We start from the raw sequence: 14,647 nt of genomic DNA, 5'->3' as shown, positions 1-14,647 counted from the left end.
CAGCTGTGTTAGCAACACCAGATTGACCTTCCCAAGGTCCAAGTCTGGTCAGTGTGGATGGAGGTCCTGAGCTGCCCAGATGAAGACTCCCGTCTCAGCCTCACTGAAGTCCAAAGGAAAGCAGAGCAATATGTTTGGCACCAGCTTGGCTGCAGGAGTTGCTGGAAGGAGTCAAATCCAACCTTCTTAGAAGACCCCATACCAGATTCCTGTAGGGTTTACTTCTTAGCTTTAGCCTTTTCTTCTCTTGAAGATTTCCTGCAAGGCGGTGGAGGTTCAGGATCAGAGTTTTCCTTCTTTTTTAAAAAAATATTTTTTTTAATTAATTTGTTAAAATTGTTAAATTCATATGGCCATCCTGCTCCAAGCCAAACTGAAGGAAGTGCAAGGTCCCATTCTGAACCAGAATTTGGGACTAACAAGTCCCTGCCTCTGAATGTGGCTTTAACCTTTTATCCTCGGTTAAAGGTAAAGGGACCCCTGATCATTAGGTCCAGTCGTGACCGACTCTGGAGTTGCGGCACTCATCTCGCTTTATTGGCCGAGGGAGCCGATGTACAGCTTCCGGGTCATGTGGCCAACCTGACTAAGCCGCTTCTGGCAAACCAGAGCAGCGCACGGAAACACCGTTTACCTTCCCGCCGGAGCGGTACCTATTTATCAACTTGCACTTTGATGTGCTTTCGAACTGCTAGGTTGGCAGGAACAGGGACCGAGCAACGGGAGCTCACCCTGTTGCGGGGGTTCGAACTGCCGACCTTCTGATCGGCAAGTCCTAGGCTCTGTGGTTTAACCCACAGCGCCACCCGCGTCCCTTCCCTCCTCGGTTATTGTGCCTCAAATATATCTTCCTTCTCACTGCTTCCTCTGCTTCTGATGCCAGTGGAGGGTGAAGAACTGATAGGGGAGCAGCAATTGCAGGCAGTGCCCTCTGGGACTAGAATTGCTATCCCTCCCCAGCAAGGCAGCGCCTCTGCCCTTAAGAGACCTCAGGGCTCTTGGGTCTTACGCAGCTGTGTAATGAGAAGAGTAAGCACAGTACCAGCTCATGCAGCTGTTGCTTTGAAGCCCTGATGATTCATTACACATCTGACAATTATTCCACATGATGCTTGAAACTGATATATTATTATTTTGCCTCTCTGCATTGCTACTCTTGTCTCCTGATAGCTTCCTGTTTCATTTCCTGAGTGGGACGTTATCAGTTTAATTTCAGCACCGCTTCATCGAAGGGCCCCTTCATGTCTTTTTGGAGTCACTAGAAAACTGATTGCTTCCTGCACTATGAAGGCTGTGTCTGAAGGCCTGAACCGGGTAATGGGGTAAAGTGTTTTTCAGTTTGATCTTCCATTTACCGCATAGGAAATAGCCATGCTGTGGCAGCACTGACACCACAGAGTTAATGTGGGAAGGGATTGTACATTTAAGAAGGCCACTGCTGAAAGCTATTATTGAAGGCCTTTCCAAGACGGCTGTGATGCATGCTGGCCATGTAAGCTTTGTGCTTCCTTACGATTCTCTGAAATCTATGCTGTCTCCCCCATGGATTCTTAGTGGTCTGTAACTTGGCTTTGGTTATGTACTATCATAGGGTCGCCAGGACACAATTGACTTGCCGCATTTCGGAAATTCCCCCCGGACATCAGTTACGCCTTTGAAATATGGACGTACCTCCCAACATTTCTCTAATGAAAATAGGGACATCGTAGGGTTGTATACTGCTGCAGGAATCCATATTGACTCATTTCCTTTTTATTGTTCCTTCTGAAAGGAATTTTGGTTAGCAGTACATATACAAAAGCTTTGGCTATAAGTGGGAAAATGTTGGTATACTTTTAAAATAAAATTAGGCCTGTATGAGTTTTGGTGGCTTTCCTTTCTTACTTTTCATCTCAACATTTGCATATTTAGGGGCTAAGAAACATAGGAGTTTGGTAATCGTTTCTCAAAATAAATGGTGGTTGATTTAAAACTACTTTCTTGACAGCAGTTTCCATCCTTCTTTGTGTTATCAGACTTTTGGTGTGTGCATAACACATGATCTGGATTCACTGCTGGTTTGCTCACAGGGCTAATTAGATACCATGTAAGAAAAGGGATCACACACACACACACACACACACACACACAATATCTGATACCACATAGGGAATAGGAGAACATTGTGTTAACAAGGCACGGAATAATTATTTCAGTAGGCTGAGCATAGAAGTGTTCAATCAAAACTTGTGCTTCAAAAGAATGAAATTTGATTGAACTATTTAAAAGTGTCCTCGAAAGGGAAAGAGTGGACCCCTGTGGGGGAGAAAACTTGGAAAATGTGTAATTTTTACTCATCCCTACTTAAAACTCTGGAAATATCAGATCTCGTGACCTAAACATCCATATTTAAGTATTATATCTAAACTGTTTTTAAGTCTTATACTGTTTGAATGGACTTGCTTTAGCACACATTTTAATTGTAGATATTTATTTTAATGTTTTGATGGAATTCTTTTATTGTGTATTTTAGGTATGTGTATTTGTATTTCTTTATAACTGGTTTTATACCTGTAAACCACTTTGAATCCACCTTGGCAATTAAGCAGGTAATAGTCATAAAATGCTTATTATTGTGCTATTTAAGAAACAATGGGATTGACAAAAAAGCATATATCACAGTGATACTGCTCTCTCAGCCACAGCAGGTGCTGTAACTATCCAACAGATTCATTTTACCCCTGATGGCACACTCTTCCATTGTCTCTTGAGACAGACGGATGCCAACAACAAATTATATTAATCTAAGATGTAGTCATATTTAGAAAGTTGTGCATGGTTCTGATCACCCCAGCTCAGCAAGGTCATAACAGAGTTGGAGAAGGTACTGAAAGGGGCAACTAACAGTGCAATCTTCCACATGATTCCTCGGAAGTAATTCTCCAAGACTAACTCCCAGAGGAAGGCTACAATTCTAAATTCACTTACTAGTGGGAGATACACCTGAACACACCTCTGAGTAAACATGAATGAGACTACACTGTAAAAAAATTAAGGGATTGAAGTTGCAGGGCTTTTTGCTAGACGACCCAACTCTAAGTTTCTGTGTTTCTATGATGTTTCATTTATATGCAGGTCAAGTGTTCGTGATCTTTTATTTTAGAAAAGGAGAATGACTACCTGGTAACTGGGGAGGGAATAGGACTAAGGTTGATCAGATTATAAATGGTATGGAGAGAGAGCATAGACTGAAATTAGGGCCATCCAATGAAACTGACCAGCACTCATTTCATAATAAACAAAAGGAAATATTACTAACATACTTAACTTTCATAATTCATTGCTACTAGATGTGGCAGTGACTGTTTGTTTGGATACTTGAAAGAAGTTATTACACAAATGGAAGACAGGTCTACCAAAGGACTTACTAGGTATTATGACAAGCTAAAAGTCTTCTCTATGATTAAAGGGTAGTGTGCCTCTGATTGCTGGGGTTCCACACTAGCCCCACCTTCTATGTCAGGGCACACTTCTGGTCTTCCTAAGGCATCTGGCTGGCCATTGTTGGAGATGGAATACTGGACCCATTGTCTGATCCACCATCACAATCTTTGTGGTGCTGGGGGGCCTTCCAGATGCTGTTCAAACTCCGTCAGCTGCAGCCAGCCGAGGCAATGGCCAAGCAGCCAAGCAGTCTAGCAACATATTGGGTGGGACACAGATGCCCCATTCCAACAGCGGAGATTCTTGGGAATGGGTTGGCCAATGCATGGTGAAATTTCTGGAACGGGATTGAGGTGCTTTCCTTTCCTTTAGCCACAGCTACCAACAGTATTTACACAAATATATGCCGATCTGTACCAAATTCTGTAAGTCGTTCATAATTTGTTCGTGTGCCACACCTGGTGTTTGTTAGCCAAATCTCTTTCTCCCTGTACAGTCAGGTTAACTTGGCAAGGTCTGAACTGAAGCAACCAGGGCAGATTGTTACAATGCTTACACAAGGCGAGAATTTGGTTTTTCTCCCATCAGCTTCTACAGGTAACTTTTTGCATGCCTGTGATCAATTCTTTTAATATTTTGTACCTTCCCAACACAAAAATAAAAGGGAACCTTCCCCACGACAAAATGTGATGCAATCCACTATTTATTTTGACTGATTATTCTTAGAAGAACATAAGGAGCATCTCTCTTCTGAATGTCCTGCCTTAGAAAGGGCACTTTTTTCCTTATGCAAAGTGTATCTCTTGGGGTTCATTAGTTTTCCTTATTTTCTTATATCAAATGATCATATCAAATGTTCCTTTACTGCAGTCACAGCTCTTTTCGACATAAGGAAAGCAGTTCTTTAATATGCAAATTTAAGAGACAAAGTTGGGGTTTTCTTGTATAAACCACAGGCATTCATAAAAAAAAGAAAAGAAATCAAGATCACACAGTTTTGTTTTCAGACTGTTTTCTTAACTGAGAGATAGCTGGGAGCCTGGTTTCTTTACAAAGGGCACCTTCACTTTCATGTAATCTAATAAACATTGCCAAAACACAACTCAGTTATTGGAACATTACAGTGAAATTGCAGGCAGTGTGATGAACGTTGTATCAGCGTCTTATGGTCCCATGAAAATGGTGTTAGCAGAATTAATGGATCACTGGTTAGCCAGCATTACCCTGCATATTCAGTTCTTAGCTTGCCTCTTAAGAAAGCTCTGAATGTGCATCAATTTCATCCCACTTATTGGAGAGACTTTTTAAGCTAAGATTTTCTGAATTATTTGAGCAATTAGTTCAGCCTTGTAAATAACCACTTGCCTATTTCCATTAGTAAATAAGAACAGTCACCAGCTGAGAAGTCAGGGAAGCTTTTGTTGAACTAAAAGAGAGTGGTTTCTTATTTTTCATGAAGGTTGCCAGTGAGCCGCAGAATTAGCAGTGTCCCTGACATTCAGCATTCTCTGCCTCACAATGTGCATCTCAGCAATTTTTAATCTTTGATTGCAGTTTCTGGCAAGAATTTAAGACCCCAGATTTCTTCTCCAGTCTGGGTTGTAATCTGAACCAGAGAAGTACTTAATTTGCTTTCCTATCCTTAAACTTCCTCATCCAACATTTCCTTTTTTTTTCTTCCTTGGCTGCAGCAGGTGAGAGGAAACGTAGGCCTGCCATTTAATAGATGCCATATTGACACACAATTTGCCTTTGAGCCACTGCTCACATTATGGGGAAACAGGAAGGAAATCCACAGCCCCTAACTCACCCCATTTATATCCAAACAATTTATTCCATAGCTTCCCAAAAAAGCAGCAGGTGAGGTTCCCCACCCCACAAAAGGTAAAGGTACCAAGTATTGCTTGCCTTTACCCACTGAAATTCAAGAAATACATGCTTATTCTTGTCTGTGCCTGTGTCATCCATATGCTGCAACCTACCTTTTTGTTTGATCCTTACCAAGGTCTCTTTAGTTTTCACTAGGGTTAGGAAATAATTAAAATCTGTTCTCATTTGCAAGTGACTCTATCAAACTTCCACATTCTGAAACAATATGAGAACCAAAACAGAGATAGCTTTTGAAAATTTCACTTGTCTGAATTTTGCGATGCAGTTCACCAACCAATGTTTATCAAAATGCATATAGTTGGGGAAAGTGCGCATAAAAATGAATACATTAGTAAAAAAAAAACCATCATACAAAAATGTGTTGTATTGGGGGAAATGGCTTGCAAAAATGTGTACTTTAGTCCAAACTGCATACAAAAATGTGTTTATTTGGAGGAGTTTGCACTAAAGCCCATGATGGATAGCTCAGTCAGTAGAGCATGAGCCTCTTAAACTGGGTTTGAGCACCACATTGAGTAAAACATTCCTGCATTGCAGGGGTTTGGACCAGATGACCCCCATTGTGCCTTTTAATTGCATAGTTCTGTGATTCAAAAGTGCTGGTGAATTTTCATGAGGATTTTTTCAAACAAATTGCTGCAGAACTGATTTTAATATTGGAAAAATGAGAAAGTGGGAGAACCAAAATTGACAGCTTCTTTCATCCCTGGTTTTGACTAAGTATCGCTCCTGGTTGTCACAGCCCCTGAATCCTAACTATTCTCTTAAAGCCTTCTGTGATGCTATTAGTTCCCAGAGGTGCAAAAAGCTTTTCTCTGTGCATGCAGAGGTAGCTGATGCTGATGCCTTTCCCTCCCATTGATGGGGTGGTTGATGGGGGCAGGGTCATGCCCACATCATTTTGTTCTATCTGTTTATCTGCTCGTTTAGATACAGCAGTTATTTTGTGTTAAGCCATATCCATTTTGTGTTATGTCACACAATCCATGACAGCTATTTTGTGACTAGAACCCATGGCACTTTTGCAAGTTTGAGAAAGTCCCAAAAGGACCTGTGTTAGATTTAGCCCCTCCACATTTGCTTGCATACTTTCCTTCCTGCAGTTTGAGAAAGGCTGGTGATTTTTGCTTTGCAGGACTTCTCTTCATTGTCACAGTACATGCCTAAAAGCATATTGTATCTGTTGATAAATGTTCTGCAGCAGGAACATTTCCTGTCGGGTTAGGCCATACCTTCACAGTTGTGTTGGGTGGTGGGCCAGGTCAAAGGTGCTTCCCTTAGACCTAAGTGGAGTGAAAATACCTCCTGCCCCTAATTTTTCCATTCCTTTTCTCCTTGCCACAGGCTGGACTGGAAGCAGCTGGCCAGGAACAGCACCAATTCTCGGGATAAAATTTGCTCAGGGAGCATTGCTGTCCATGCTTCGTTTTCAACATCTGCTGGGGAAGAAGCGGCTGGCGTCTTGTGTTCTGCTGTGTGAAACTGGGAGAGGAGCTGGCCTGCAAACACCTTAGCTGGGGGAGAACAGCTTCCCCAAAGGAGCAAGAGGTAGGATAAAAATCAGGGTGGGTGGGGATAACATGTTTGCACTATTATGGCTGCTAGAGAGAACCCTAAAGTAAATGGAACAGTCTTCGTATCATTCTGACATATGCAGTATCTTGACCAATGATATGCTAGATTTCTGTAGCATTCTTTAGAACGATGGGAGAAGTATTGGTGTTAATGAACTATTTAATGAGGTTGCATGAATAAGTGGCCAAGAGTTGATTGCCTAAGACAGGGGTAGTCAATTTACCCCCTCCAGATGAATTTAGATTGTTGTCTGTAGCTGATGGGAGTTCAGAAACATACAGAATGCAGTAAGCTGGCTACTTCTAGGGGACCTAGGAAGTTCGGGGGTTTCCTGGATCATACATTTCGCCACTGTGCTACACCAGCATTTTGTGTGTGCATGTGTCCCAAATGTATGGAGAACCGAGGAGGCATGTCTTCTGTATATATTCAACACTGCATATATTCCTTCTTGCTTTTGGCTTTTCACATACTGCACTATGAACAGCAACTCTCCACAATACAGTAGTATTTATTGATAGAAAATCTCAGTTCAAGTTAGCTTTTGTACATGCTACCAACATGTACAATGAAAAAGTATAGTCTGTTGATTCTCATTACTAGTAGTAGTAGTAGTAGTAGTAGTAGTATTTTGCCATTTAACTTGACAACATTTATTTTAACTTTTGGGCGTTTATACATTGCCAAAATGTACTTTCAATATTAATATAGTTTAAATAATATTTTACTCTTGAAATGTCCACTTTTTAAGCTTAATATTGCTCATGGTAGTGCAGTTTTGTTAGTATTATAATAGCTCAACCATTCCTTTCAGACCATAAACAGCATCTTAATAAAACAATGAGCTTTTTATATAGAGATCTACACAGTTGATTAGGAGTCTAAAATGAAGTCTGTGTTTAAATCAAACATTTTTACAGTACAACAAATACATTTTATACATTTTTGGAATCCCTCTTTCTATGTGGGTTATTACATTGCTGGGGGGGGGGAACACAGCCAAGAGTTTGTGGTAACATTTGAAAAACCAACAGACCAACCAACCGACTGACCCACCTACCCATCTGCAAAGCCCCCTAAATACTGGGGAGGTGTGAAGGATTTACGTATGCCTAGCTGGAAAGTGATTTGGTATGTCACTGGAGTTTCAATATTCAAATTTTACTCTTAAGTATTTGCTACTGCAGGACAAAAAATGGGCAAGGTGGAGGGAAATCTGAAGCCAATGATAATGCAGCTTTTGGCCTTTGGCAAAAAATAAAAATAAAAATCAGGGAAACCAATAAAAAGTTTAGGGATTATCTAATCTACCTTGCGTAAATTGTCCTTTTCCTATGGAGGGAGGGGAAAATCTACCCCTTTCCCTCAATAACTTGTTTAAATGTCCAGCCTTTTTCAGACTTGCACATTTTGTCCAACAGCTACATCTGAACTCTTCGGCTTTCTGCCCTTCCTGCACCAAACAGCTGTTCTCCCATCTCTCATTATTTTAGCATTTTAGTTATAAAAAAATCTTATTACCCACCCCCACCCCCCAGTATTTTATTTAGGGCAGAGGTTCCCCCCCGCCCTACATTACTCTCTATTCTGCCTTTATTGTTTTGACTGCAAGGAATGCTTGAACATCTGTTGCACAACAGAACCACTGCATATTGCAGGATTCTGGAGCATGTCCTGCACTCCTTTTTTGTGGAGTGCTAGCTCAGCTCTTGGGCTCATGCAGACAGTGAGAACGTGCTCAACACTCCTCTGATGGTGTTATATGACATAGGAATGTGGGCAATAGGCAGGTATGCCATCTTCCAAACCATTTGCCAATGTTGTCAACTAAAAGTCCACACCCGGCTTCCCAGAACCTTCAGGATACATAAACTGGGACAGTTTGAAAGTGACTTCTCTTTAGGCTACATTTGCCACGCTCTGTCAAGCTTGTATTTATGCTATGCATTATTAGTAATGATGGAACGAGACATGATGGCAGCATGCCCATTTGTTCAAATGCAAGCTTGTCCCAATCAAATGTTAAAGGTGAATGTGGAAGTCTAGAGCAAAAAGGTCCTAAATTTTATCTCATGGACCAGCAACCTGCATTCAGGTCCTCCATGTGAGATTGGAGAAGGTCCTCTTATTGGCTAGAGAAACATCAGAGGTCCCTTTACACCCAGAGCCCAGAAATTCTGTTCTCTTGCCAACAGAAAGAGGAACAGCAGCTGAAATATATAACTGCTGCTGTTCTCGACAGTGTTTTTTTTAAAAGTCTTTTGTTTATATTACTTAGCTTTTCATTGTAAACCACTTTACTTAATAAGCGTTAGTTTGAATTGGATGCCAAGCATAACAGCTTGCTTGCGCTATGCACAAAGCAACAGCTCATTGTGGTACATTACTCCTGAAGGGCTTTGGCATGGGAAGCAGCAAGACAGAGGTGGCTGTTGATTCTGGAACAAGTGGGAATCCCATCTTGTTGCACGCATGGCCATCTCAGGCCCTTAGCATTACTGTTTCACGTCTGGACATCAACACACACTCACCATCCAAAGCAAATTTCTTTCCTATGTACAATAGACTCAAGTCAAAATGTGATGCTCAGATCGCTGTATGAAATGTTACCAAAGACAATGCTATGCCGGATGCGAAGTAACATTCCGTTTGCTTTCTAAAACTGGATAATTTTTGATAACTTACATGCTTAAGTGCATGTTTAATTTCCATCCAGTTAATAATAAAGAAAATAGGAACAACTTGTATCTAAAATCATGGTGTGTGAGATATATATATATTTCATATACATATGTCCATTGATCCCTTCCTCCAACTAGATTTCCACATCTCACCCCCCCCCCAAAGTTTACTACAAAAGGAGAGAGGGTTGCTTATTGTACATTGGAAAGGCGTGCCTGGAAAAGTTAACTACAGTGCTAGGATCACTGACAAACCATATCTACATTACAATATATAGCTCTGCATCTGTTTATTTCTGCTCTAATACAGGTAGCCATTCTGAAATATTTTCTTATCTCTGGTGATAAAATATCAGGCAAAGATGAAACGATTATCATTGATTAAGAATACCCAACCAGTCACATGCTTCTTAAACCTGACACCTCAACGGGTAACAAACTCAGGAGGACCCCCTCCTGAAAGTCCTATTACATGACCATCACTTATTAGTATTACATGACCATCACTTATTAGAAACTCAAAATAATCCTGATTAATTTTATATTGGCCATGTAGCTTCATGTTATTGTACGTTGTAGCAAATAGTAATGTAGTGTGTTCACTTCAACATCAGATTCTTCCAACTATTTTTGTGTTTTTAAATCTGCTTCAAGCAATTTGACTCAACAAGGATAACTGTATTCCAGTACTCTGGCCAAAGGCCATTTTCCTTCTGCGTTCAGCATTGCAGCCAGTACACTGCTGGTATTAAATGTTAAATTGCAGTAGTTGCGGTATAATTCCAAAAAAGGCTGTACATTGCATCACTATGTAAATAATAATGAGTGCCATACAATGTAAGGGGATGTGGGTGGGGCTGTGATCTATACCACTGAGCCTCTTGGGGATGTCAATCAGAAGGTCGGCGGTTCAAATCCCCGCGATGGGGTGAGCTCCTGTTGCTCAGTCCCTGCTCCTGTCAACCTAGCAGTTCGAAAGCACGCCAACGTGCAAGTAGATAAATAGGTACCACTCCAGCGGGAAGGTAAACAGCGTTTCTTGTGCGCTGCTATGGTTTTGCCAGAAGTGGCTTAGTCATGCTGGCCACATGACCTGGAAAAACTGTCTGCGGAAGCAGACAAATGCCAGCTCCCTTGGCCAGTAAAGCGAGATGAGTGTCGCAACCCCAGAGTCGTTTGCGACTGGACTTAATTGTCAGGGGTCCCTTTACCTTTACCTTACCATACAATGTAGAACTGCAATATTTTTATACTTACCAACAATTGTCAAATGATGGAGACCCAGCCCCCCCTCTTCCTCTGCTGCACTATTTCAAACATGTTATTTTTCATTAATTATATTACACCAGATTAAACAATGTACGGAAGTGGTCTATATTTTCCATGGGTTGTGATGGTGGATAGGATACTGTTTAGATATCAATTTACTGTTTGCTCTCTGAAATGTTATACCTTTATTTCCTTTTCAGCCATGCATTCTGTCATATTGGTTGTTGCATTCTGACTTCTTCTGGGGTGGGGAATGAACACGGAACCTCACCTAGCAGATGGCCCAAGAGTGTTAACTCACATTTAGGGCAGTTACATTAATCTTGATGCCTCACAGGAGCGGAATCTGCTCTGTTGATTCAAATGCTTGACAAAGAACTGCTCAGTCATTTTCTCACACTGGAGTTTGTGGATGAATGGCTGAGCTTTCCCTTCTTTCCTTGGGGGAAAAGTAAGCAGCGTACTTGGGGCTAGATAACCACGTGAATCCCCAATGATGGTCAGTCAGCTCTCACTGCAAGGAAGGGGCGATACATACTGGAGTTTCCACTGTAGAGAAAAATTTAATATATACATATATAAATAAAAAAAAATAACAGAGGCAATAGCAGATGGAACAGTGTGGCCAGATTATCAGTCCACAGTAGCACAGTCTCAAAACTCTTTGTTTTCTTTTTCTTCTTCAAAAAAGGACAGACCACATGTGGTGGGAAGGGAGGGAGGGAGGAGAGGAAGGAATCTCAGCTTGTAGGGGCAGTGATGCCAGACATTGCTCAGAAATTCCTCACCTCTGGCTATCGGGACCTAAGGATATTGGCTGTCCTTCACACCTAACCCAAAGCAAAGGAGGATCAGGATTTCCTCTCCTCTTTTACAATCCCCCAGTCCCTTACAAGTCCTCAGCAGCACTGCTAAAGGGAAACAGCACACAATTTATCTGGATAAATGGGGAAGGAATCCCTTTCTGCTGCACTCTGCTGCTTTAGCTGCACCAGAGATGAAAATGTTAGACCCCTAGGATACTCTCCAACTCATACTGTTGCATGAGATGTTGGGAACTGCTTCTGTGCTAACCCCACCCCTTGTTGGTCCGAAGATTACTTCTGCACTTAGCAAGCCTGAAAGTCTATGTATTTGTGTACGAGAGTGCAAAATGGTCTCGTATCTTGTGGAGAGCTCCCCCCCCCCCCAGTTTCGTAGGTAGAGGAGAATTCTCTCATGTCTGGAAACATTGCAACAGAACACGCTTTATGCTTCACAAACATACACACAGAATATTATGCACACATTGTGGGGGGGACATACATACGCGCACAGACATACACACACAAGCAAGAATGTGTATTTAGATGGAGGATTCTTGGAAATAGACATTCTTAGCAAATATGGATGACAGATCAATTGTAATTTATTTTCTTTTTAACACTGTATCATCATAAAGAAAACTGGTATAAATGAAAAAATCTATTTCAAATATCTACATCTAAAATTTTAGGCAGTGAAAAAGCACTTCGTTGACAAGGAGTGTGGAATGATGAATGTTAATTGTCAGAAACTGCTGAATGCCTTTTTTTTTTTTTTTTTAGTTGCCACAAACAAATTCACATATCAGAACGAACAATACTGCTAAATATTCCGTTGGTTTTTTTTGTTTTGTTTTGTTAAAACGCACTGGGGAAAAGAAAAGGAAGAAAGAAAGGAAGAAAGAAAAAAACAACCCCTCTCCCTCCCCTGGAAATTCATACATATTTCAAAGTTTTGAAATTGAAGCAATATTTAGAACCATAGATGAAGAAACACTGTGGCATTGGTGTAATATACACAATGCACTTCTCTCTCTCGCTCTCTCTCTTTTAAATCTGTAATGTACATCAAATACTTTGCAACAATGCATTAACAAAAGGCAAGAAACATCTTGCTGTACAGAGGAACCCCAAATGCAACTTGAAGCCTAGATTCACAATGGATGAGGAGAGGAAACAAAGTGTGAGAAGCTGTCCCCCTTAAGGTTTTGTAAACTATTCGTTTTCTTGTGCTTAACTCTGGTCCTACGTCGGCTGTTGCACCTTCCCCTCTTTCCTTCAGCCACATTCAATATACAGCACTATTTGTTTTACACTCTACATACAAGGGCCAACTGCAAAGTTGCCCCCCTCCCCACAATATATTTCTATATCTATATATATAGAGAGACGGGATTATATAGATACAGAAATACATATACATTTCCCCCCTTTCTAATGACACGCCCGTGCTTAATGTCCAAATCTTTTAGCCATCTAAAAGCATCTTAAAAAGTTTTCCACACTTGGTAATCAGGGCCTTCCTATGGAACAGGCTTTTAACAAACTAAATTTGCAGGAAAAGAATGTCTTGTGGTATGCATGCACATGCACAGTTCCCGGAGCCGTTTTGTTTTTGTTTTTTCCTTGCCCAAATCTCAAACCCAGGAATCCGGAGATGCAGGATAGTGGCTTGTTTCGTAATTGAGTTCACTGTAGGGCCGAGCAGCCGAGTAGAAGTCGACGTAGTTCCCGGTGGACTTAAGTCCCAGATGCATATTGTACTCGCTTGCAGGAGGACGGTGATGTACTTGGTCCTCAAAGAAGGACTCGTCATAGTTTCTTGTTGAATTCTGAAATGGCTGATATGGTTCATAATCTTTTCTAGTGGGCTCCTGTGGAACTGGCTGTGTTGAGACCTATCAACAGAACAATAAGCCTCAGCTTGTTAGGTATTAGTGCTGCGATGGGAATCAAGCTATCATTTAGGGAGGAAGATGAGATGTTTCCACTTTAACGATGCTTATTAGGGCTGGCAGTATGAATGCTTCCAGCATTTCAGCAGCTGCATTCATAATCTCTTAGCCCCAACCCCCAAATTAATTGCACTGTTTTGCTTGATCTTCCTAAATGGACTGCTTTGCACTTGCATTGATTACTGCTCCTAACAGACGTTTTTGCTTAAAGAGACGGTTAAAGAGCAAAGGGTCTGCTGCAAGGGTCGCCAAGCTTTTTGGGACGGTGGGAACATTTGCAAACCAGAGAAAGAATGGAAGAAAAAGACTTCGGAAATGTCTCATGGTACAGTGGTGCCCCGCAAGACGAATGCCTCGCAAGACGAAAAACCCGCAAGACGAAAGGGTTTTTCGGTTTTTGCATCGCTTCGCAAGACGAATTTCCCTATGGGCTTGCTTCGCAAGAAGAAAGCCCATAGGGAAATCTCCGGGGACCTCTTTTAAATGCTGGCAGTGGGGAGCAAAGCCTTTCCCCCCCTCCGGCCTTCAGAAGAGGTCCAGGAAGGCCGGCGGGGGCCGAAAGGCTTTGCTCCCCACCGCCAGCATTTTAAAAGCAGTCCGGGATAGCAGGGAAGCGCTTCCCGCTATCCTGGACGGCTTTTGAAGGCAGGCGGGGGGAGCAAAGACTTTTGCCCCCCCCCCCGCCGGCCTTCAGAAGAGGTCCAGGACCTCTTCTGAAGGCGGGCGGGGGGCGAAAGTCTTTGCTCCCCTCCGCCTGCCTTCAAAAGCCGTCTCGGACAGCGGAGAAACACGCTGCGTTTCTCCGCTCTCCCGGGAAGGCAGGCAGGGGGGAGCAAAGCCTTCGCTGCCGCCCGCCAGCATTTTAAAATGCTGTCCCGGGGTTTTTTAAAATGCTGGGGGTGGGAAGAAAAGCCCTTGTCCCCCCCTCCCAGCCTTCAGAAGAGGTCGGGGGACAGACTGTCCCTGGACCTGGTCTGAAGGCGGTTTCCATAGGAACGCATTAATTGATTTTTAATGCATTCCTATGGGAAACCGTGCTTCGCAAGACGAA

General features: G+C 42.1%; 1 protein-coding gene and 1 long non-coding RNA gene across 15 annotated transcripts in view; one reads left to right on the top strand and one right to left on the bottom strand.

Annotated features, from left to right (window-relative positions):
- The window catches only part of LOC309348111, an 85,713-nt gene that overhangs the window by 12,575 nt on the left and 58,491 nt on the right, over positions 1–14,647 (top strand). For all 9 annotated transcript variants that reach the window (XR_014159161.1, XR_014159162.1, XR_014159163.1 and 6 more), the window contains exon 2: positions 6,658–6,861. This is a non-coding gene — a long non-coding RNA (uncharacterized lncRNA). The remainder of the gene's footprint in view (positions 1–6,657; positions 6,862–14,647) is intronic.
- The window catches only part of LOC309348015 (catenin delta-2), a 226,711-nt gene continuing 224,292 nt past the window's right edge, over positions 12,229–14,647 (bottom strand). For all 6 annotated transcript variants that reach the window (XM_081873002.1, XM_081873005.1, XM_081873004.1 and 3 more), the window contains one exon: positions 12,229–13,539. In XM_081873002.1, coding sequence (XP_081729128.1) covers positions 13,279–13,539 — 261 coding nt within the window. In that variant the 3' untranslated portion in view covers positions 12,229–13,278. The remainder of the gene's footprint in view (positions 13,540–14,647) is intronic.

The sequence above is a fragment of the Podarcis erhardii genome (assembly GCF_964252035.2).
Source record: "Podarcis erhardii genome assembly, chromosome: 8".
Lineage (NCBI taxonomy): Eukaryota > Metazoa > Chordata > Lepidosauria > Squamata > Lacertidae > Podarcis > Podarcis erhardii.
This window is presented reverse-complemented; position numbering and strand designations above follow the sequence as displayed.